General features: G+C 32.4%; 2 protein-coding genes across 3 annotated transcripts in view; one reads left to right on the top strand and one right to left on the bottom strand.

Moving 5' to 3' along the window:
• The window catches only part of LOC139520508 (lipid droplet-regulating VLDL assembly factor AUP1-like), a 29,178-nt gene extending 28,127 nt beyond the window's left edge, over positions 1-1,051 (bottom strand). Inside the window, exon 1 of the mRNA XM_071313192.1 lies at positions 922-1,051. Coding sequence (XP_071169293.1) covers positions 922-947 — 26 coding nt within the window. The 5' untranslated portion in view covers positions 948-1,051. The remainder of the gene's footprint in view (positions 1-921) is intronic.
• On the top strand, positions 990-22,527 carry LOC139520506 (TATA box-binding protein-associated factor RNA polymerase I subunit B-like). 2 transcript variants are annotated; one of them, XM_071313189.1, is made up of 15 exons: positions 990-1,110; positions 4,410-4,506; positions 4,935-5,028; positions 5,457-5,557; positions 8,587-8,693; positions 9,345-9,453; positions 9,987-10,100; positions 10,975-11,105; positions 13,783-13,879; positions 15,268-15,397; positions 15,708-15,849; positions 17,282-17,328; positions 17,815-17,893; positions 18,995-19,089; positions 21,826-22,527. In XM_071313189.1, the coding sequence occupies exons 2-15, from the start codon at positions 4,420-4,422 to the stop codon at positions 22,518-22,520; spliced, it is 2,028 nt and encodes a 675-aa protein (XP_071169290.1). In that variant the 5' UTR covers positions 990-1,110; positions 4,410-4,419; the 3' UTR covers positions 22,521-22,527. The 2 variants fall into 2 exon arrangements, with proteins under 2 accessions (XP_071169290.1, XP_071169291.1); XM_071313190.1 differs by having other exon boundaries at positions 1,040-1,058.
• Positions 22,528-26,257: the final 3,730 nt, after the last annotated feature.

The following is a 26,257-nucleotide window of genomic DNA, read 5'->3' as shown; positions in this document are numbered from 1 at the left end:
ATCAGCCAATGAGACCCACTTGTATCATATGAGGGTGGTAAAGGGGGGTACGGAACACGGAAACACGTGAAATAAAAATCGCAAAAACGTAGCACGAAAAATTAAAATCCGGAAAAACGAAGCAAAAGAAATAAAATCGTAAATATTAAGAAAAAAAGTACCAGAAGTTATTACACAGCCGTTCTTGGAGATCATGTAGACATTGTAAATGACATCAAGACCTTGTGGTCACCTTAAAGCATATGCTACTTGCATCTGATTTGAAAAAATATTATTATGATGGACTTTATTACATGTACAAAATGTATAGCATACATATACAATAGAAAGTAGAATGGTAAAAATATACATCAATTTCTATTATATTACACAAGTTTCAAAAGGTACTATAACTCACTGACTTTGAGTTACTTCCAATTCACTTTTTAATCAAATGCTGAACAATGTAAGAACAAGAAATTAAGAGCACCGACACGAAACACGGAAAATAAATAAGGGGAAATACAAGCACACACATCGAACCAAACACGAGAAAACGAGAAATAAAACACAAAATCACGAAAACACGTAAAATGAAAAGGCCGAAAACGTTGCACGAAAATAACCCTTTATCACCCTCTCATATCATTCCTATCCCTACGATATTCCAAGGTGATGAACCATAAAGATGTGTTATATGTATATTATGTGTATAGCCATACATAAAGTGATTTAGATTGAAACCTACAATACATAAGTCATTTACAGTAGTCTATAAAAAATATAGAACTGACTCTGTGGTACGTCTATAGAAAATTCTACTGAGCCATACATTATCATGTCGAAATAAAGAATACAAATCACCATACATTAAATTTGTGAACTACATACAATGCATATAACTATTACTATCTTGAGAACTCAAAAATAAAATATTTAAACCTGCTAATATCGAATAATCTGTCCATGTTATTCTAAAAATCGTGCATTTTCAACCGGAAGTACTAATCATCAACCATTTTCACAGATGACTTCTGGGAGATTTTGGACAGGTTGCTTGTAGCAGACAGCAAACAGCTGTAAACAAAGATTTATAAAGAAGAACAAGGCAGAATAACCGTGCTTGTTCGAGTTAGTTATTTCTACTACATGGATCTTTCTTTGACTAAACGAAGTCTGATAACAATAAACAAAGAGAGAGAGAGAGAGCAAAACACTAAAAAAGGGGGAGCACATGGTTTATCTAAAAAAAAAATACACACAATAATAACATAAACATTGATATTAAACAAAACTCTGAGCGCATGATTCAACATAAAAATCATCTTTGTCTCCACCAGGACTCGAACCCCAGGACCTTTGTGTTACAAGGCAGCGCAATTATGCTCTATAAAAATTATACACCTTATCGCTAAGGGAGCTACCATTTGATTTTTATGGGGGGGCTAGGATGAAATTTGAAAAAAATAGGCAGGACAGGAGTTTTGAGTAAAAAAAAAAAGGCAGGATGAGACACTTGCAAAAAAAAAAAGTCAGGACGACAATTTAGGTAAAAAAAAGTCAGGATAAACTAAAAAAAAAAGGCAGGACCGAACAGAGTGAAAAATAAAAAGGCAGGACAGAGATTACAGCTAAAAAAAAAGGCAGGACAAAATTTTTCATCCTAGCCCCCCCATAAAAATCAAATGGTAGCTCCCTAATACACCTTATCGCTAATCCCGGCTGACCCGGCCGCTTGAACTTTTGACGTCAACAACAATCACTTTTCCATTGTGGCATCAGATATTTTGTTTTATGACGTCAACATTTTACGGGAACCTGTGTGATATCCAGCAATAGCGGACAAATAGTGATAAGGTGTATCCCGGCAGACCCGGCCGCTTGAACTTTTGACGCATACAACAATCACTATTCCATTGTGGCGTCAGATATTTTGTATTGTTACGTCAAAATTTATGGGACTGTGTGATATCCAGTAATGGCGGACAAATAGCGATAAGGTGTATGATAACTATATATTTGATTTTGAATACCCCTTATCGCTATTTGTCTGTCATTACTGGATATCACACAGGTTCCTTTAAAATTTTGAGGTCATAAAATACTTATCTGACGCCACAATGGAAAAGGGATTGTTGTAAATTGCGTCAAAATCTTACCATGTTACAACATATGTATTCAACTTGTGACGGGATACACTATTTCTGAAATCATGTCTTTAACTTAGAAAGATCGTCAATTTTGCATGCCTTTCTGACGTCATTTACCAGTTAGAAGGTGCACCTGTATCCTTGCTCTATTAAAAGTTTCCAGCACTTTCATTATCGTCATTCTGTAGGATAGAATAGAAATAATTTATGTTCTGTAAGTACGTAATCTTTGATTACTTTACAACTAAGGGAGGGTGATAATCTTATTAGATTTTGATTTCCCAAATATTTTGTGCCATATAAACTCAAACTTTTTCAACCGTTTGCTCAGCATGTGTTGGTGTCAAGCAAAATATTGTCCTATGAAATATTGTCCTTGTCTATGGAAATATGTCCAGAAAAGGACAAATTTTCATAGTAAAATTTTGTCTGTATATAGGCAATAATTCACAGATGAATACTATGGAATTTTGTGTTGTTAAAGGAAGGTTATATTTTGTGTAAATTGAGAAAATATTTCACAGGTGATTACTATGAAATTTTGTCCTGTTAAAGGGAGGTTATACATGTATTTTGGTTATATTGTGCGAGTATTGAGACAATATAAATTCATAGACTGATTGTCATGGAATTTTGTCTCATGAAGGGAAGGTTATCAACATATATTCATGTATTAAAGAGAAGGTATATATAGGATTTTCTTTCCTGCGACACATGCCTGTGTATATATTTACAAAATAAGTGATTGTCAGTGCATTACTTATATTTGTACCGTTATAATGTAATACAATGAAAAATATACGTAAGACAATTCTTTAATTTATAATTAACCATTTGTAATGTATCTATGCAAATTTGAAACTCACTATAATGAGTACTATAGATTCCTTGCTAAACAAAACCATTTCAGTTATAAATTTAAAAAATGTGCATGCTGCATGATTTGTACTATTGCTAGTTGTGTAATAATTTGATTAAAAAATATTTTCAAAGCCAGTATTTCATAGTGAAGTATTGTCATGAACAGAATTTCATAGTGAGATATTGTCCAGAAGGAGGTGACAAAATTTCATGGACAAAAACACTATTGCTTAATGAAATATTGTCCAGGACAATATTGATCAATATTTCGTTATGAAATAATGTCAGTGGACAATATTTTATTTGAAATTTTGTCTGACAGACAATATTTCATGGAGGACAATATTTTATGTTACATTGGAAGTGATGATGCCTACATTTTGTTCACATAGTGATGGAAGTCACATGATTAGATTCAACTTATTGCCGTATTGATTCCATTAAAATATGTATCAGGACCGTACCTTACTATACTTTACCAGAAATCTTTTGACAACCGAACACCTGACTATCATGTGACTTTACCAGAAATTATGGATCCTGAGCTTCTTACAGTTTTCTTTACAAGGTTAAAAATACAAAGCTGACATACATCTGCTGTAAACTGTTGGAACATAATGTTCACATCACCATCATGGGTCACTTTGACCATCAACATGGGTTCAGAGCAAAACCATCTTGCGAAACCCACCTGATAACCCTTGATGAAATTGGCAAGAACTTATCCAGAGGAGAACAGAACCTGAGACAGACATCAGCCTGCTAGATTCCTTCGAAGCATCTGACAAAGTGCCCCAGAAAAGACTCATCGATAACATTGACAATTACAGGGTACAAGGATTACTCTCATTGCAGTGGTTTCAAGACTTCCTTTAGCAAAACCCAATCTGTATTTCTTGAAGGGCTTAAATCCCTCCCCTGACATCATCTCAGGTGTGCCACAGGAAACAGTCATTGGACCACTCTTACTCCTGACTTACACAAATGAACAGCCAGAAACTACAACTTCTGTGGTAAGGTTATTTGCAGATGACCAATTTATGCTTAGTTTATAGAAAGATCAAGAACAACAATGACACTACAAGGCCTAAGCACAATCCAAAAGTGGGAGTCCCTATGGCAGATGAATTTCCATACTGAAAAGTGTATTGTGATCCAGATTACCAACAAGAGAAACCCAATAATTGCTAACTATGAACTGCATGGTCACATCTGAAATGTATTTGAGCACGTCAAATAATTATTCACCGTTAGTCACAACCTAAAGGGGAAAACTCTCATCAGCAAGAGGGTAGGCAAGACATTTAGGACAAAAGGTTTCCTGTGATTTTTGGTTTTTCGGTAATAGAATATTTTTTTACTAGCAAAGCAATACAATTCCAGAATGGCTTCATATGAACCCTCGTTTATCTTTTGTAGAAATAGAAATATGCCAGTTTGTCAGGAATGTGAAGGGACAGATTTTGATGAAAGAGATGGGTTGTACTTTTGTCAGATTTGTATGACACAATCACAAGTAAGGATCATAAAAAGTGAATGTGTAGGTTTGAAATAATCATCATGGTATGGGTTTTTTTCTTCAAAAATACAAATCTGGATTCTGGACCAGTTTTTATCTGAGTATTTTTGGAAATATTCTATTCTGCCATTTTTTAATAATTAGATGTTAGAATTTAAATAGAGATATATATAATTTTTATGTGGGATGTTAAATAAATAAACCATGAGGAATGCAGGAATATGGCTTATTGCTGAAAAGATGTCTGACCTGTCCTTTTTATTCTTTTTTTTACTTTTCATGATGACTTTGTTTCTTTTTGTTGCTGATGTTGTTATATTGTAAGAAGAGAAGGATTTTTTTTGGTGTTCTCATATCTTTTGTTTCCTTGAAATGATTATGGTACACTTTATGGCAAATGATTCAATTGATTGTTTTGATTACAGGACTTACGACGAGAGGAGGAAGGAGAAGACGGGGGAACCTTTTATAATGTATCATCAGTTATTACTAAGAAATCAGAAAGAAAGAAAAAAGTTGGTAAGTATTCTGACAAATGGAATTTAGAATTTTATAGTTGCTATTTGAATTAAAGTTTTTGTGTTGATGAGAGAAGACATTTAAGTGAATCAGCCATAAAAGCTGTATTTTTGTCATGAAACTTAAAATTCCACCTGTGCTTTTTAATAATATTTTACTGTAAAAGATAGAAGGACTCAGGAAGGAGATGATTATTTAAAATGATGAGAACTGCTGCTACCATGTGTAAGAAATTCCATGTTAGTTTAAACATGTCTATTTACAGTGGATTGGGAAACTCATATTGCAACTTATGTTAACCCCTTTACACTTTGCGGATGTGAGTGCGTCCTTGTAAAGTTCCATGTTATATAAATCTGTCTTGCTTCTATCTAATAACTTGTATTGTCAATTTGAAATGGTGTTTTTTTTATTGTTACCCTATCTAGAAAATAAAGGAAGACCTTGGCACAGCTTTGAAGCATTTACAATTATTATAAGGGAACAAGTTAAAGCACTGATCAAGTTAGGTGCTTCAGCAAAACTTAAGGTAAGTGATATCATACACTAGAGCATTATCTATACTATTAAACAAGAAGACCTCATTTTGTGTGTGGCTTCTCTTCTTTCCACAATAAATTAATCATCATACTCCTGTGTCCTATAGATACCATGCATACTCGCATTTGTCATTCTCGCTTATGATTATTCTGTTTGAGTTATTTTGGGAGGAAAACGAAAATAAAGGCGTCCGGGTATTGTTTCCGTCATCTGATAGATTTTTAAGTCATAGAATATAACAGATTTTGGAAAAAAGGAGGAGGGCTAAAAAAAAATTGTCATTCCCCAAGTACCTATGACTCTTGATACCTTTCCTGAAATTCTCCAGTCATAAAATCTTCTACAACAGTATACTATAAACCACGCTTTAAATGCCCATGATTTCATGGGTGTGTTCTAGTCAAAATTATTAAATAAACTTAACAAGTTTGGTTTAATTTGGCCCAGTTGTTTCAGAGGAGAAGATTTTTGTAAAAGTTAACTAAGATTTACGAAAAATGACTAAAAATTGACTATAAAGGGCAATAACTCCTAAAGAGGTCAACTGACCATTTTTTCAACTGAATATTATTATAGATAGAGATAAACTGTAAACAGCAATAATGTTCAGCAAAGTTAGATTTACAAATAAGTCAACATGACGGAAATGGTCAGTAGACCCCTTTAGGAGTTATTGCCCTTTATAATCAATTTTTAACCATTTTTCATAAATCTAAGTTATCTTTTACAAAAATCTTCTCCTCTGAAACTACTGGGCCAAATTAATCCAAACTTGGCCACAATCATCTTTGGGTATCTAGTTTAAAAAATGTGTGGCGTGACCCGGTCAACCAACCAAGATGGCCGCCACGGCTAAAAATAGAACATAGGGGTAAAATGCAGTTTTTGGCTTAAAACTCAAAAACCAAAACATTAAGAGGAAATCTGACATGGAGTAAAATGTTTATCAGGTCAAGATATATCTGCCCTGAAATTTTCAGATGAATCGGTCAACCGGTTGTTGGGTTGCTGCCCCTGAATTGGTAATTTTGAGGAAATTTTACTGTTTTTGGTTATTATCTTGAATATTATTATAGATAGAGATAAACTGTAAACAGCAATAATGTTCATCAAAGTAAGATTTACAAATAAGTCAACATGACCAAAATGGTCAGTTGACCCCTTTAGGAGTTATTGCCCTTTATAGTCAATTTTTAACCATTTTTCGTAAATCTTAGTTATCTTTTACAAAAATCTTCTCCTCTGAAACTACTGGGCCAAATTAATTCAATCTTGGCCACAATCATCTTTGGGGTTTCTTGTTTGAAAAATGTGTCCGATGACCTGGCCATCCAACCAAGATGGCCACCACGGCTAAAAATAGAACATAGGGGTAAAATGTAGATTTTGGCTTATAACTCTGAAACCAAATCATTTAGAGCAAATCTGACAAAGAAGTTAAAATGTTAATCGAGTCAATATATATCTGCCCTGAAATATTCAAATGAATTGGACAACCGGTTGTTGGGTTGCTGCCCTCCAATTGGTAATTTTTAAAAAATTTTGCTGTTTTTGGTTATTATCTTGAATACTATTATAGATAGCGATAAACTGTAAAAAGCGATAATGTTCAGCAAAGTAAGATCTACAAATAAGTCAACATGACCTAAATGGTCAATTGACCCCTTAAGGAGTTATTGCACTTTATAGTCAATTTTTAACAATTTTCATTAATCTGGTAAATTTATGTAAATTTTTACCAAATATTTTTCTCTGTTACTAATGGGCAAAGTTCATTATAATATAATTGTAAGAAACAAGAACGTTCAGTAAAGTAAGATTTTCAAACACATCACCATCACCAAAATACAATTTTGTCATGAATCCATTTGTGTCCTTTGTTTAATATGCACATAGACCAAGGTGAGCGACACCGGCTCTTTAGAGCCTCTAGTTTGTAAATCTTACTTTGCTGAACATTATTGCTGTTTACAGTTTATTTCTATCTATAATAATATTCAAGATAATAACCAAAAAAAATTTCCATAAAATTACCAATTCAGGGGCAGCAACCCAACAACAGGTTGTTGGATTCATCTATACATTTCAGGGCAGATAGATCTTGACCTGATAAACAATTTTACCCCTGGCAGATTTGCTCTAAATGCTTTGGTTTTTGAGTTATAAGCCAAAAACTGCATTTTACCCCTATGTTCTATTTTTAGCCATGGCGGCCATCTTGGTTGGTTGACCGGGTCACCGGACACATTTTTTACACTAGATACCCCAATGATGATTGTGGCCAAGTTTGGTTAAATTTGGCCCAGTAGTTTCAGAGGAGAAGATTTTTGTAAAAGTTAACAACGACGGACGACGGACGCCGGACGCCAAGTGATGGGAAAATCTCACTGGGCCCTTTGGCATTTTTTAATGATACTCAACGATTCCGTACTTTTGAAAAAGTAGGAATGAAGAACACCACTTGTTTAATTATGAACAGAAAATATTGCTTGACACAGAGAGTTTTCTCCAAATTTGTTACTATTTCAATTTTGTTTTTCTAATTACCATTATTACCAGGGCAGCAGAAAGTAATTTTACTTCTACCTATTATCTTTAATTTGTAAAATCTAGGTTGCACCAGTCATCTTTTAATTACTTCCATTTAACCTGCAGCAGTGAAGATAAATAAAGAGTCAGCAACTATCGACATTTAATCTCTTTTCTTTTTTAAAAAGATAATATTTGGCTTATATAAATATAACAATTATTCATTGTATTTTGTCTTCCAAAAAACTTCCTATGAAACTGGACTATACAGCTGAAAATCTTTGTAAACTAAAGTAGCACATTGTTTTCTATAAGGGCATCCTACCATTGCTCTGCACTGCAGCAAAACCAATATTTATACATGTTATACCAGTATACTTCCCAAGAAGTGGAAAATGTTGATTGAGATGTGAGCAATCTTTAGTTTTGTGCATATAAATCTTTTTTTTATGTTTGACCATTTATTGAAACTTTAATATTATATTTCAGGATGTTGTATTACAACTCTGGTGTAACTACCTATCAAAGACTGGTACAGCTTTTCCTGAAGATGAAAACAAAATGGATGTCTTTATGAGAAAGCATATGAGACAAAGGTAAAACATTAAAAACAAAATATCCTTTATCAGTTTTAAATTATCAACGGTTTGACATGCATGAAAAGCTTTAGATGATTTCAGTATAATAATATGTGAAATTTTGAAAGATAAATAAAAATTGCAAATTAAAAACTCATCAATTATTCAGTATGTGCTGTTGATAAAATAGATAATGTAACAGTATTATGCAAATAGTGGCAGGTTACATACCTGCCAACTTTTCAAAATGCCCATGGGGGTTTTACGTGCAAGATGGATCCTAGAGTTCAACAAAACCATCAAGGAGGCCTTCAAATATATTTTAATGTTGTTATTTGGCTTCTTCATACTATTACAAGCCTATAGCCATTGTAAAATTTATTGTTTTGTTTAAATTGTAGACAGAATTGCTCTTTCAAAATTTCCATGTGGGAACCTCCATGGGGGAAATCCCCCGCAAATAGTGACAGTTGGCAGGTATGAGGTTAAAAAAATAAAAGGGGTGTAGCGAAGAATATTGCATGTCTAATGAAGCATTGATAAGGATCTTCATTTTTTCTAACCTAAAAAAAAACCATAGCTTTAATCTTTGTTAAAAAAAGACTGGAGTATGCATGCTCCTGCTTGAAGAATTATTTGTATATAAATTATTTTTACCTTTTTGAACAGAGAAAGATATCCTGGCTCAGTAGAGTGTCCTGATATTCAACCAGTACAGTTTAGGAAGACTTGGAAAAAGAAGTATGGTGTTTCGAAAAAGATAGCTGAAAAAGATCTTGTAAATAAGTTTGTTTTAAAAAATTAATACCTGATGGTTTTTTAATACAGATGTTCAGAATTACACAAAATTATGTTAAAACTTGGTATAGATTGAATCTTGAGTTGTTAAAAAATATGAAAAAATCTTTTTATTTTGGCTAACTTATAATTGAATAAAAAGACAGTTTTCCTTAAGTGATACCCCAATTCACAAACAATGTGGGGATATACTGTTAATGAACTCATTACAGATACCAGGATTGAAATTGTGTATGCCCTTCTCCAAAAGGCTCGTCAGTGACACTTGAATCAAAAAAGTAAAAAAAAAGACTAATAAAGTACAATTGAAGAAAGACAATATAGGTACTATATAGTTTTGCTGCCATCACCTGTGTTTTGTGGTACACAGGGAACCTTACTAGACTAAATATAACTAGCAGAAGATTTAGAGAGTGGTTTAGTATTTTGGTTTATTACAATGAAAATCAATGAATGCATGTGTGTAAAAAAAAATCTGTTAGTGTGTTTTATAAATATCAAATATTATTTTAGGAGAATAAAAAATTAATGACTGCTTTACAAAATGAGGAGTTTTATGAAGGAGACAACCCTACAGAACAAGCAGTAGCAGAAGAACCAGATTACAGCTCAGATGAGGATGAGGAGGTTACTAATTTATTTTTTTCTAATAATTTATTATATTAAATATTATAGAAGAGTTGGCTATCAATTTTTTCTATAATTGTTAAAAAGAAAGTTCCATCTTTTCTTATTCAATAGAGTACAAAATGTATATAATCTAAAGTTGATTTTAGGATAATTTTATATTCAGCTTTTGCATAGCCATGACCATTTGACAATGGAGATGTATTAAAACTTACATAGCAACATCTTATTTAGGACTACATATATATTTAATTTGAACTTTGTTGTGCATTATGACAATTAATGTGTTTTCAGTGATGCTCGAGGCTAAAATATTTACATATCCAAATCTTATTCTAAATTTTAAAGTTGAATAGCAAATGAAACCAAAAAATATGATTTTACACAATTTTGATTTGGAATTGCTGTTTCCTAGTTAGGACACTGTATGGCAATCATCATCCATTTATTTCATGAAGATTGTTTGAAAAAAATTTGCAATACTTATCATAATATGTTGACATTGATTTTTAAGAATACATTTTAAGTTTTATTGTACATTTGTTATAATCTATTTGATGCCATACCTACAGTCGTTGAGGTTCATTATGTTATCTGGTCTGTTTGTCATCCAAATTTCACTATTCGTGGATCACAGAAACGTAAAAGTATAAAATCAGTTCATTCTGAGTTTAAAGTTTTTGTATAGGATGTTTACAATACAGTATACGGTTTAAAATCCATGTCAATTCATGCTCTTGACTTCGTTAACAAAACATGGAATTGTGAAAGTGCAAATTGGTTATAGTGTCTGTAGTGTATTGTTGACACATATATTCTTTTTAACTTCTGCCATTATGACTTATTTTATAAATCCATATCCTTGTTATTTTAGAGCTCTGATCCTAATCAGATAAGATACATGAGGAGAAGTGTAGAATTCATGACTATGTTAAAGACATTATGTTTCTGTTATATTGGAACATTGTATACAGACCATCTTGTTACACTATCTGATATTATAAGGTTAGTTCATTTTAAGTTCAACTGGTTAAAGGAACACTATAAGCTATTGGTATCAATTGACATTTTGTTATCTTACAATGTAACTTTTCCCAATTTCTATATCTTCTTTGAAACTGCTTTGGTAAACCTAGAATTTTTGTATAAAAAATTCATTAACTTTTTAGCTCACCTTTCCAAAAGGAAATGTGAGCTTTTGCCATCACTTGGCGTCCGTCGTCGTCCGTCCGTCCGTCTTCGTTGTCCGTCGTAAACTATTTCAAAGATCTTCTCCTCTGAAACTACTGAACCAATTCAAACCAAACTTCATCTGATTGATTCCTAGGGTATCTAGAATAAAGTTTGTGTTTTAATTTCCATTTCATCAAAAAACATGGCCGCCATGGCTAAAAATAGAACATAGGGGTAACATGCAGTTTTTAGCTTATAACTCAAAAACCAAAGCATTTAGAGCAAATCTGACAGGGGTTAAATTGGTTATCAGGTCAAGATCTATCTGCCCTGAAATTTTCAGATGAATCGGACAACCCGTTGTTAGGTTGCTGCCCCTGAATTGGTAATTTTAAGGAAATTTTTCTGTTTTTGGTTCTTATCATGAATATTATTATAGATAGAGATAAACTGTACACAGCAAAAATGTTCAGCAAAGTAAGATTTACAAATAAGTCTACATGACCAAAATGGTCAGTTGACCCCTTTAGGAGTTCTGGCCCTTTATAGTCAATTTTTAACCATTTTCCGTAAATCTTAGTTATCTTTTACAAAAATCTTCTCCTCTGAAACTACTGGGCCAAATTGAACCAAACTTGGCAACAATCATCATTGGGGTAACTAGTTTAAAAATTGTGTCTGGTGACCCGGCCAACCAACCAAGATGGCCACCATGGCTAAAAATAGAACATAGCGGTAAAATCAGTTTTTGGCTTATAACTCAAAAACCAAAGCATTTAGAGCAAATCTGACAGGGGTTAAATGGTTTATCAGGTCAAGATCTATCTGCCCTGAAATTTTCAGATGAATCAGACAACCGATTGTTAGGTTGCTGCCTCTGAATTGGTTATTTTAAGGAAATTTTTATGTTTTTGGTTATTATCATGAATATTATTATAGATAGAGATAAACTGTAAACCGCAAAAATGTTCAGCAAAGTAAGATTTACAAATAAGTCAACATGACCAAAATGGTCAGTTGACCCCTTTAGGAGTTATGGCCCTTTGTAGTCAATTTTTAACCATTTTCCGTAAATCTTAGTTATCTTTTACAAAAATCTTCTCCTCTGAAACTACTTGGCCAAATTTAACCAAACATGGCCAAAATCATTAATAGGGTATCTAGTTTAAAAATTGTGTCTGATGACCCGGCTTACCAACCAAGATGGCCACCATGGCTAAAAATAGAACATAGGGGTAAAATGCAGTTTTTAGCTTATAACTCAAAAGCGAAAGCATTTAGAGCAAATCTGACATGGGGGTAAAATTGTTTATCAGGTCAAGATCTATCTGCCCTGAAATTTTCAGATGAATCGGACAACCCGTTGTTGGGTTGCCGCCCCTGAATTGGTAATTTTAAGGAAATTTTGCTGTTTTGTGTTAATATCTTGAATATTATTATAGATGTAGATAAACTGTAAACAGCAATAATGTAATGCTTGGGGTATACAATGTTTTTTATACTTTCATCATAAATTATATTATGAACACGAGACAAACGAGACATTTCAGTGTGTTCACTCTTGTTTTTGCTTTTAAAGAAGATATGATAGAATCGAAGAACAATTTATATAAATTGAAACCCAAAGTAATCATTGATGGAAGATTTAAGCAAAGGTGAGCGATTCAGGCTCTTGAGAGCCTCTTGTTTTTTTTTTAAACAGCTATTTTTGGGCTTCTCATTTGTAAATTTTTTATTTGATTTTGTCCTTTAAAATTCTAAGCTAAATTTGGATTCACAATAATCAATTTATAATAACCACCTTCTCATCTTGTTTAAAATTCTTTAGCAAGTTTGAATCAAACTTTGCTGTTGTGATATGCACAATTTCCTATCTTGTCTTTTATCTCCTTAAAAAAAGACTTTGGAGCCCATTATCTCTAATAATTGGTAAATCTTGCAAATTTTACTCAGGTTATTTGGTTTTTATGACCCATTTATGGGCATTATGTTTTCTGGTCTGTGTGTCCGTTCGTTTGTTTGTTCTTCTGTCTGTTCATTTGTCCGTCCTTCTGTCCCGATTAGGTTAAAGTTTTTGGTCAAGTTAGTTTTTGATGAAGTTGAAGCCTATCAACTAGGAACTTCATACACATGTTCCTTATGATATGATTTTTCCAATTGTAATGCCAAATTAGAGTTTTGACCACAATTTAAGGGGACACTGAACATAGAAAGTGATAGTGCGATTGGGGCATCCGCGTACTATGGACACATTCTTGTTATTTATCTTTTATAATGATTCATAATTTAGCCTTAATGTGGTGGCATACATGACAGCTGTGATGTAATATTGTCTACTAGTGTATCCATAATATAATATATACTAACACAAACAAACACCTGAATCAGTAATTGATAAATAAAGAATAACTCCAGTTTAAATTATTTTGAAGATATTTCTCATATTTTAAGCAACAATAAGAAATTACAACATTATTGAAATAATTTTTAAAAATAAATTGCTTTTTAGATGGGCAGACCAAAAGGAAATACCTTATTACAAAGCAACATCATTATTACCTACAGATATGAAGTTCTGTGCAAAGGATGGGCCAACATTCTCTACAGTATGTTAATATTACAAATAAATATTTTATCTAGGTTTTTTGAAAGCATCAATCACAGCATCCCCATGCACCTATGATAGCATATAACATACATGTTTTTACAAAATCAAATTTATCCTTGTTTTAAAATATAACACCAACTTAACTTCAGATTATAACAAAATTTAAAAAGTATAATTCTTTAAAATCAGGTTTTTTTTAATTGACTTTCTTAACTGATATTGTCTTTTACTTTTTATTCACAAATAGGGTTTGGTACCGTTTATTGTAAAATTATCTGTCAAGAGTTTTCAGTAAAAAAAACAAATTTTGCATATCCAAGACCAGTGTAAAACGGACAATATTTATTGTGGTGGCAAATTGTCTTATAGGTGATTTTACCAATTCTCCAATTACTTTTATGTGATACTCATTCCCAAAATATATCAAATGAGGTAGAATATACTGAATGAAGTTCACATATTTCTCAAATACTACGGAACAAAATAATTTCATATTTGGTCAGCATCTCAACAGTTATGAGTTATAAAATATGCAAGCCTTTCTGATCTGGATGACTCCCATTTTCTGCTTTTCTATACATTTTTACTTTGAATTATGAGATGAGTATAAACAAATTCCCAATATAATGCTTGAAATGCATAAGAATAAAAATATACATTAATTACAACCATGTTTGATGTAACCATAATTTAATATTGGATGTAATTCATCTTCTGATTGGCTGAAAGTTTTTTGTCTATAAGCTCATAGACATAATTTTGTCTTGGTACCCTGACGTCATCAATTTTTTTTCATGATATATCCTCTAAAATGGAACTAAGAATTATATCTATTCAAAACAATGTGGTGAACATCTTTAAGGTTATTTCTTCTTCGACTGAAAAATGTATTAGTCATTCCCAATTATGTTATAATAGAAGAAAATGCCAAATGTATTGAGTTTTACATCCAAATTTCCTTTGTTGAAACATTGATTGCAGCCAAGGAACAACAAAATAGTTGTACAGAAGCTTAACCAAATCTTTTTAAATAATCTCTTCAAATATTGAGTTTCCTTGGTCACACATAAGGGACATACTTTTCCAATCCGCTATGAATTAAAAAGTTGAAATATACAAACTTCTGTTATGGTTTGTGTTGATGGTAACTGCCAATGTGAAATTTGTTTTTATTTTCTTGATACTTTTTTCCTTAGTATAGTTGAATTTAGATTATGTATGAATACTTTTTAATTAGAACTAATATTTTGGTCTAAATAAGGGCTTTCATGCTTTTTAAGGCCTTTGATTGGGGGTGGCTTATTTTGTTCATTGAGTCATTTTACATTATGTAATATATTAGTGTATGAATTGTACCTTTTGATATTGTAAACATGTTGCTTTCAGACTGTTTTAAAGTATGAAAACCTGGAATTTGAAACAGAGAAGTTGATACAGTACTTGAATTTGAACGATGTTCCTGATGTGTCACTCCAACTTCTGACGTCTAAGTACATTGTTATGTTAGATTTACCTGGTATGTATTGAATTCTTTGATTTCTGTAAATTCAGAATTATTTATTATTGCAATTTTTGGGAAATGGACAAGAATGCAAGATTGATTATTGTGATTTCAGGAAAATCTGCATACAGTACATGAATCAGATGTCAGAATCTTATAATTGTAATATTTACCCAGTTACATTATTCATTTTAATAAACATTTCGCAATTATTTCTGAATTTACACTAGTTATTCTATAAAGAACAAATGGCATTAATAGTATGGATGGCCTTTATAATGGCAGGGGTACCAATGTCTAACATACATAATATTTAATTTTGAAGGTGAACTACATGGATTTGTTATTAATTTGATACAGCCAGAGCTAAGAAAAGAAGATGATAGGAGATATAATGACATGTTAGCCATGGGTTATATTGTTACAACGCTACAGCTATTGTTAGGGTTAGATGATTCAACTGAAAGGTAAGATGTTTCCCATCTGTTATACTGTAAAATTATTAAAGCTGTTTTATGGTAAGATGATTTGACCAAAATTGTTTATTTGTTTTGATCGGTTTGGGGTCCTAATTTGCAAATATGATATTCATTTCATGCGGAAAATCAAATTGCTGCCAATCTGACAACTTCTTGTATTTAATGGTTACTGTAAACTCCAAAATAATTGCGTGCATTTATTATTTCGATTTGGTCATTTTAGACTAAATTGCAATTTTAATTTATGCAATATTGAGAAAAATGCTGTTTAATTCTTTTAAAAATAATCAAAATGCGAGAATTACCATGATGAATTTTTCGCAACAATTAAAACATAGCAAATGTATTAACAGTAAAAAGTAAAATCACAAAAATATTTAACTCAGAGGAAAATTCAAAACAGAAAGTCCCTAATCAAATGGCAAAATCAAAAGCTCAAACACATCAAACAAATTGATAACAACAATTAGTCATATTCCTGACTTGGTATAGGCATTTTCTTATGTAGAAAATGGTTGTTTAAACCTTGTTAGTTTAGTTTTAGTTCAAACATATTTATTTATAGTGGATTTGGAAACAAGTTTTGCAACTTATATTAATCCTGTCCACTTTGCAGGTGCGAGTGCTGCCTTGTAGCGGCATTAGCCTACTCTTTTTCAAAATCTACAAGGGTGTCTTTTACGTGCAAGAGATATGGCTCTCTCTTAACACGGGTCAGCCATTTATGGTCCCCTTCCGATGGACTATCATCGCTTCCTCAAAACCCTACTTGCAAATGGTGTCAAGGGAGAGCCGAAAATTTAGTCCCTGAAATTATCTTCCCGGAAGGGGAATCGAACCAGGAACCTTTGTGTTAGTAGTCTGATGCACTAACCACTACACCACGGCTCTCACAACCTTGTTTTATAGCTAGCTAAACCACTCACTTGTATGACAGTCACATCAAATTCCATTATATTAAAAACTATGTGTGAACAAAACAAACAGACATAATAGGTTAAATGTCAAAAATAGGGGTACAGCAGTCAACATTACGTTATAATCTGTATCACTACAAAAACACAAATATGTAACAAAGAAGCACACACAGGCATATAGACAAAACACATTAGCAGAAATGAAAGACAAGAATACAAAAATTTAATTGACCGTAAATGATATCACTGAAGGATAAGTTGTTAGCCATTTGTGATACTGTTACCTTAGTAAAGGGAATTAGTCAGATTTTAAGATCAATGATTGCTAAAAAGACATTTACCAAAGATTGATGGTCAGTACCACATCTTTTTCTCTCTCTCTGAACATAACAAAATTCAGGTAGAATAAGATTTACAGCTTTAAGAGATTTTTTTGTGACTTAAAAGCCTTTTCAATGTACGGGAATGCTTAAGTTTTTGAAATAAAAGATTTTTCTTTTCAGGGAGTTGTCACATATTGCAGTAGAGCTGAACAACATTTTCCATAATAGTGAGTTTACATGTTTCAAAAAAGCAAACACCTCTATCCTTATGTTGTAAAAAGAGTCTAAATATTTTGTTACATAAAGTAAAGAACCCAACAACTTTTTCAGAGGTCCATAGGTGGCCTGTTGAAAGGATATAATATAGTTCTGTTCCTATCCTATATACCCTTATTTACAAGTGCCATTCAAAATCCCCTGCCATTCTTCATTCTGGTATTCCCTTTTGTAGGATCTTTTAATTTTCTTTCTTCCTGAACATGTGTGAAATATCTTCTACTGGACAAACAACAATCAATCAATATTTTGAAAGTCTATACAAGACAGATATATGGTATTCTATAGAAATTAAATTAGATAAATAGAATTGAGCAGGTTTCCTCTAGAAAATTAATGTAAGTACTGTCTGAAGATCCATCAATTGTGCGTTTGATCTTGAGAAGCAAGGAGATATATTTGAATATTCCCTGTTTTTGCAATTTTTTTTCTTTCAGAATACAATATGTTTGTATGGTCTGACTGGACAACACACATCTCTAAGAAGATAAAAGCAGCAACAACAAATATTTCTGAGTAAGATTTTCTTTAAATTTAACTTCATTGATGTTTTGAATGTCAAACTACTCTTTGTAGGACACACCATGAGTTTTGTCAGATATTGCCTGTAATAATGGCTATTATTGATATTTTACGAACTTTCCTTTGATCTTGCTGACTGATAATTTTCCTTTCTCAGCATAGTTGAGTGAAATGAAAAATTATTGCTTGAATTTAAGGGTGCACGTGCGTTGTCAATGAAATTAATAATGTCTTCATAGGTAAAAAAGCGATAAACAGATTATAATTGGTCATCTCAACTCGATTGCTTTTCTCACTTTGGCCGTACTGTACTGGCTCAAGCGAGAAAATCAATCTCGTTGAAAAGATTAACAATAATCTATAAGTATTGAAAGGTGATATCAATGCTACATGAAATTTGGGACAGAAATGATGGTTGAATATTTCAACAATACATTTGGATAAATTATATATACTTTTTTAACCTCTTCAATTATGAATGAATCTCAAGCCAAGCTTAGTCAATATAGGCAGACAATTTTCCTATTTCTTTTATTCCCAGAAAATGATAGGGCAAGTAGGGGCATTGTGTTCTGATCAAATCATGCCTCTGCAAATATTGAAAATCAAAGAATTTGGTGATTTTTTGGAAAGATAATCAGTTTGCATAGACACAAAAAGATTGGATTTTTAGTACTTTGGAAAATAGAGTATATAAGGTATAGGAAATTTGCACAGGTCTTCAGTTTAGTTGTTAAAGATATTTGTACTGTTGTTTTTGGTTTGATATTTAAATTCCAGTAGATCAGTCAGTGTATGGTTAAAATCACTGCCTTTCTGTTTCCTTTTCCTTTATTCCTAATGTTTTTATTGTAGATATATTGGGATAAACAGTGAACTGCACTCTGATAGCATTCTGTCTGTCTGTCTGACCCTGAATCAGTTTTGGCTGAGGATGGTGTCTTATAAAATTGTGGCCAACAATAGATGCTAAATTAGTTTCAGGCTAGATTTTGAAATTTACTGAACATGGAATTTAATAATACGAGTAAAGCATTGTTCCTATAGAATTATATTTTTTGTTCTTTATATGTACAACAATTTTTTTTCTTACAGTGAATCAAGAAATATAAAAGACACAAAGAAATTCATTGAAGATTTTATTTTGTTTGATAAAGATAAGAAATACAATGCAGCACATTATAAAAGAGGTTAGTTTAGTACCATGAGATGATGTTTTATCTCTTATCTCTTTTCAAAAAGACAAATACTAGATCTGGACCTGTGTTGCTGGGTAAAATTGATTAAAATTTTCAAACTATTGTCAAACAAGAAGTAGCTGCATGGCCGATCTAAAAATGGTTTACACTCTACAACTCAAATTTACCAAGCTGCAGACAAATATAAAATAATTCCCTGTCATAGAAGCCAAGAAAAAAACAACTGAAAATTTGAAACTGATAAAAATATTCCTAAAAATTAGGTTTCCAGCATTTTGTTGTGATTGATACCTTTGAGTACAGGTATCATATATGTGTTTATTGTTTTGTTTTATTCCCCTGCTGTAGGCAATGGGGGCATTAAGTGTTACCTGTGACTGTCCGTTCAATTTTCTTTTTCACACTTTAACTTAAGTTTTTCTCATCAAAATTTTACATTGTGAGTCTAGAGTTATGCCCCTTTTTACTTGGAAAGCTGCAAAGATTGAGCGAGGGCCTTCATGTCCATATTGACACATTCTCTTTTTATTTAAGTTTCAATTCAGGTTTTCTTTACCTATTTTTATGCCCCGCCTACGATAGTAGTAGGGGCATTATGTTTTCTGGTCTGTGCCTCCCTGCGTCCGTCCGTCCGTCTGTGCCTCCGTTCGTCCGTCCGTCAGGTTAAAGTTTTTGGTCCAGGTAGTTTATCATGAAGTTATAGTTGCATCCATTTGTAAATTTGCATACAAAGTCATTATGATTGGGAATTTCTAAAAACTACTACAAATTTAGGTTTTGGTCCACATTTCATGGTTCATTGAACATGAAAATGAGATTGTGTGAAACAGCTCTTTCTCAGGTTAAAGTTTTTGGTCGAGGTTGTTTATCATGAAGTTATAGTTGCATCCATTTGTAACTTTGCATGCATAGTCATTATGATTGGGAATTTCTAAAAACTACTACAAATTTAGGTTTTGGTCCACATTTCATGGTTCATTGAACATGAAAATGAGATTGTGTGAAACAGCTCTTTCTCAGGTTAAAGTTTTTGGTTGAGGTTGTTTATCATGAAGTTATAGTTGCATCCATTTGTAACTTTGCATACATAGTCATTATGATTGGGAATTTCTAAAAACTACTACAAATTTAGGTTTTGGTCCACATTTCATGGTTCATTGAACATGAAAATGAGATTGTGTGAAACAGCTCTTTCTCAGGTTAAAGTTTTTGGTCAAGGTAGTTTATCATGAATTTATAGATACAGGTATGCTACACAGGCTCTAGATTATAGTTTGCATCAACTTGCAACTAAACAGAACAGTTCTCTGTTCAACACATTGTGTGTGCGTGCAGTTTTGAAGATCTTGGAATTACTGAGTACAATAATGGCTGTGATGTTTTTGTAAGTTTTTAAAACTTTTTATGCCCCACCTACGATAGTAGAGGGGCATTATGTTTTCTGGTCTGTGCGTCCGTTCGTCTGTTCATTCGTCCGTCCGTCTGTCCGCTTCAGGTTAAAGTTTTTGGTCAAGGTAGTTTTTGATGAAGCTGAAGTCCAATCAACTTGAAACTTAGTACACATGTTACTTATGATATTTCTAATTTTAAAACCAAATTAAACTTTTGACCCCAATTTCACGGTCCACTGAACATAGAAAATGAAAGTGCGAGTTTCAGGTTAAAGTTTTTGGTCAAGGTAGTTTTTGATGAAGCTGAAGTCCAATCAACTTGAAACTTAGTACACATGTTCCCTATGATCTGATCTTTCTAATTTTAATGCCTTATTATATTTTTTACCAATTTTCACGGTCCATCAATTGTGTACTTTTCAAAAAAGAAAGAAATGCAGAAATTTGTGAAAAGCCTTCATTTTTATACGCCCGTCTAAGACGGGTCGTATTATGGTATACCGTTGTCCGTCTGTCCGTCCGTCTGTCCATTCATCATCCACACTTCGGACAATAAATAACGCTTCCACTAACTTTTATGAAACTTTGTTGAATTGTTTATATCTATTGATGTAAGCTCCCTTTCGATTTTTATAAATTTCAGATTTATTGTTTCCATGTTATGAAGTTTTATCCTTAAAAAAAGGGGTATTTTCCAGTTTTCGGACAATAACTTAAAAATGCTTCCATCAACTTTAATGAAACTTTGGTGGATTGTTTATATCTATTGACTTAAGCTCCCTTTCGATTTTTATAAATTTCAGATTTTTCGTTTCCATGTTATGAAGTTTTATCCTTAAAAAAATGGTGATTTTCCAGTTTTGGTACAATAACTCAAAAATGCTTCCATTAACTTTAATGAAACTTTGGTTAATTGTTTATAACTATTGACGTATGCGCCCTTTTGATTTTTATAAATTTCAGATTTTACGTTTCCGTGTTATGAATTTTTACACTTGAAAAGGGGGGATTTTCCATTTTTTGGACAATCACTCATAAACACTTTCACAAAATTTGATGAAACTTTGGTGAATTGTTTATATCTGTTGACTTAAGCTACCTTTCAAAAATTAAAAGAAAATTAACAACTATAGGTCATCGTATGGCCTTCAACAATAAGCAAAGCCCATACCACGCAGTCAGCTATAAAAGACCCTGGAATGACAAATGTAAAACATTTCAAATGAGAACAGTCTAATTAATGTACCCAAAAAATCATTTAAATCATAAAGACAAGCTAAAAGGGCAACAGGCGTATCATGTGCTTATAGTGCAGCTCTTCATTAATTTATTTCAGATAGAACCAGAAGACCTGAGACACAAGATGCCTTGTTAAGGCCATTAGAAACATTGAACAAAGCATTACGTTCAACTACTGGGTCAATCACAGCTGACCCTGAGTCAGATAATGAGGAGTACAATCCAAACTTAGAGTCTACTCTAGCTGACTTCTTTTTGGACCCAGATAAAGAGGTAACAGAACAGACAAAGGAGAAATCTTCAGATTTTAATTTTAAATCATCAACATTAAAGTTTATAACCCAACCTTTTAGTTTTCAAGATGATCTGGATAAACTCAATCTGTCAAGGCTGTCAATGCATTCTATGTCAGCCGAAGATTCTGATCAGGAGCCTGAGAGATCAGATATAGACATGTTTGAGACGCCAAAGAAAAAGAGAAGGAAGATGGCGAGAAGTCCCAATAGGAAAGAGATTGACGAACATGAAAGTGAAAAGTTGATGCAGTTGATTCATAGACTAGGTGAAATTCAGGAATCTAACATTAAAGTGGACCGTAAAAAGAAATATCATGAACTTGTATATCAGGCAAAAGCATATCAATGGTTGATTAAAACCTGTTCAGATATGATGGCATGCTCTACAGATATTCTTAACAAAAAAGTAATAGAAGTGCAAAATATTTTATTCAGGCATTGGGACAGATCTCAATGGCGGAGGAAAAAAAGACTGATTACTTTGTTAAAAAAATGATTGTGAATTTTGATAGTGTTCTTTAAAGCCCTGTAGCCAATTTGAAAGCAAATATTTGTCCCTTTGTCAGTCTGCTTTTTAGCTCACCTGACCTAAAAGGAGTTTTTTTCAAGTATAAGATCTCATGAGGAAAAAAATGTACTTATCTAATTTTTATACCCCCGCTTTGAAAAAGGGGGGTATACTGTTTTACCTCTGTCTGTCCATCCATCCATCCATCCATCTGTCAGTCCGTCCGTCACATAAATATTTTCGTCGCATTTTTCTCAGGAACTACTAGACAAGGATTTCTGTAATTTGGTTTCAGGGTTTATATAAGTCAGTTATACAGTGTGATGCGTTTTCAGATTCATCACTCGAAAACTTCCTGTTTACCAAACACTTGTATGATTTTACACATGATAGCCAAGTTGATAATTTTCGGCACATTTTTCTCAGGAACTACTTGACAAGGATTTCTGAAATTTGGTTTCAGGATTTATATTAGTCAGCTACACCATGTGATGCATTTTCAGATTCATCACTCGACAACTTCCTGTCTACCAAACTCTTGCATATTTTCACACTATTAATATTATCCACTTGCGGCGGGGTATCATCAGTGAGCAGTAGCTCGCAGTTTCACTTGTTTTAATCACTGTCAATATATATGCAACCAACTTTCAGGAAAATTGATTTCAAGTGATTTTTAGTACAAAGTTAGTAAAAGTAAGTAAACAGTTTTCTATAGTATCACAATCTAATATATATCATCATATACAATATAAAAATCTTTAAAACCATATAAGATCCCTGCCTTTAGTCAGATGTTCATGGATGATGTGGTCTGTTGTACTGCACAGTATTTTTGATAGGTTTGCACTCTGTCTGTTCGTCTGTCCGTCCATCAGTCCAGCAAATCATTTTTCCAGACTTTTTTTCTTCATGCTTGAAGGTATTGATTTGATATTTGGTGTATTGTTTTGTCATGACAAATTACAGGTCAAGTTCAATTTTCATGATTTTAGCTTTTCTCCTTATTCAGTTAAAGCCCTTTCCCTAGAATTAAATTTTTGATGAAACACTTATTGATTACAAGATCATTTCTGTTCAAAGGGAAATAACTCATTTTTTTAGCTTTTCTCATTACTTGGTGTCCGTCGTTGTCCGTCGTCTGTTGTCCGTCGTCTGTCGTCCGTCGCCGTTAACTTTTACAAAAATCTTCTCCTCTGAAACTACTGGGCCAAATTTAACCAAACTTGTCCACAATCATCATTGGGTATCTAGTTTAAAAAATGTGTCCGGTGACCCGGCAAACCCAACCAAGATGGCTGCCATAGCTAAACATAGAACATAGGGGTAAAATGCAGTTTTTGGCTTATAACTCAAAAAGCAAAGCATTTAGAGCAAATCTGACAGGGTGAAATTGTTAATCAGGTCAAGATCTATCTGCTTTAAAATTTTCAGATGAATTGGACAATTGGTTGTTAGGTTGCTGCCCCTGAATTGGTAATTTTAAGGAAATTTTGCCGTGTTTTGTTATTATTTTGAATATTATTATAGATAGAGATAAACTGTAAACAGCAATGATTTACAGCAAAGTAAGATCTAAAAATAAGTCAACATGACCAAAATGGTCAATTGACCTTGACCCCCTAAGGAGTTATTGCCCTTTATAGTCAATTTTTAACAACGTCATAAAATTTGTAAATTTTTACTAACATTTTCCACTGAAACTACTGGGCCAATCATAGATTATAGATAGAGATAATTGTAAGCAGCAAGAATGTTCAGTAAAGTAAGATCTAAAAACACATCACCATCACAAAACACAATTTTGTCATGAATTTATCTGTGTCCATTGTTGAATATGCACATAGACCAAGGTGAATGACAAGGCTCTTAAGAGCCCCTAGTTTAACTTTTCCTAGCATTAAATTTTTGATGAAATTGACATTTTTGATTTTTTTTCCTTTTCTTTGGTAAATTGTTTGAAGAATTTAGTGGTAGGTTTGTTTATTATTTTATGTAGTTTACACCATAACAAGTTATAGATTAAGTTAGAATTTCTTTACATTATAATGAATGTTTAACTGTTTGGGGACTGTGTATTTCCATGCATTACTCACAAAATGCTTGTTCCTCTTTATGTATTATTCATTCTGCAGAAACAAATGTCGATCTTAGCAAGTGATGTTTTAAGGGCTCTTTTAAATGAAAGACTTTCTTGTATAAATGTTTAAAACATGTATTTTACAAAGTGAGGTGAAGGTAGTATGTAAAATTAGGGCATATTGAAATACACTAAACAGGCAAACCACTGTGACCATAAATCATTTGCTGTTTCCATTAAAACAAATTTGCCATAGCAATAATAAAACTTGCTGTTTAACAGATAATTGACCTCATTTTGTTATGCAAGTTCCTATATTCATGACTGGCATGTCATGTGAGAAAGTGTATATCTAGCTTATATGAATCATTCAACGACAGACTTTTTTTTATCTGAGGTGGTCAAATATTCACCACATTTTTTTCCTCATTCAATATGAAAAGGGAATTTTTTAAAAGTGCCCTAATCCCATGGCTCCTTTGACTGAAATGTTCATCCGTCCCTAACCTCCTGGATGAGGTGTTATTCCAAGTATTAAATTTTCAAAGAACTTATAGTGTAAAAAAAAGAGAATTTTTAACAAAATGGTAAGAATTTTTCAGGTATGCAAATTTACAGAGGAATGAATCTCACTTTGTACCAAAAAAATGTAACCACATATGTGCAAATGTCTCCAACTTCAAAACAAGCCATCATATATATCCAAGTTTCCGATATAGACCGAGTCACAGAAGAAAAAGTTACCATTACCGTCTATGGGAAATCAATAAAGCATATTGACCCATGTGAGTTGCCTATACAAGGGAAGAGTCGAAGTGAAAGCTGTTAATTGAAAAAATATCATATCTATTTTGAAGCCTCTTTTTGTAACAGAAATCAAGCAAGGGATTTTTTTCTTTGGTACTAAAATCATAATTATGACTGTCAAATCAGAAATTTTTGCTAGGTTTTCATATAAAGCAAATAATGCAACTTTGTTTTATAATGCAATGACAAGAACTCACATTCTGATATCTGAATGCATATTTTTCTGAAATCGCAATAATTTATCTTGCACTTTTGTCCATTCTTCAAACTCGGAATAATAAATGTATGAAATAATTTCTGAGTTTACAGTACCTATTTTATGAGTAAACCAGGAACTATTTTTTCAAAATTTTCAAAGTTTTTAATATTAAAGCTAACTAGATAGATAGTTTATTCTCATAAAACCATGAAAGTACAAAGGTTACAGAGAAGTTGAAAAAAAATAATATACATAATAACAGGGACTTTCTATACTAGAAAGTCCCTGATAAAAATAAAAATGCATTAAAAATGCATAAAATTTCGAATGAGATAACATATAAAAGAATATATATATATATATACTTATACTGTCAAATGTGGAATTTAAAATTGTATAAAGAAATACTTTTTTTAGGAGAAATAAATAAATTTATTATTGTTAAGAAGGAGTGAGATTACTATTAATACATCGTATAGAATTGTAGAGGTTTCTTAGTATATTTGGTCGTTTTGAATTAAACAGTGTGTTAAATTTGATAATGTTATGTCTGGGTATTAGTTCATTTGGAATAAATTTCTGCTTTCATCTTGTAAAGCCCGGCAAACAAAAATATGGTAATATTCGTCTCTGATATCT

The sequence above is a fragment of the Mytilus edulis genome, chromosome 4 (genome assembly GCF_963676685.1).
Source record: "Mytilus edulis chromosome 4, xbMytEdul2.2, whole genome shotgun sequence".
In the NCBI taxonomy this organism is placed as follows: domain Eukaryota; kingdom Metazoa; phylum Mollusca; class Bivalvia; order Mytilida; family Mytilidae; genus Mytilus; species Mytilus edulis.
Note: the sequence above shows the minus strand (reverse complement) of the source record. Positions and strands in the feature narration are given on the sequence as shown.

Excerpts from the sequence above, each read along its gene's own strand:
- LOC139520506 (XM_071313189.1), top strand. The coding sequence starts at position 4,420 with ATGCCAGTTTGTCAGGAATGTGAAGGGACAGATTTTGATGAAAGAGAT. Across the intron at positions 10,101-10,974 it reads GCTCAGATGAGGATGAGGAG|AGCTCTGATCCTAATCAGAT; the intron begins GTTACTAATTTA and ends TTGTTATTTTAG. Across the intron at positions 15,398-15,707 it reads TGTTATGTTAGATTTACCTG|GTGAACTACATGGATTTGTT; the intron begins GTATGTATTGAA and ends TTAATTTTGAAG.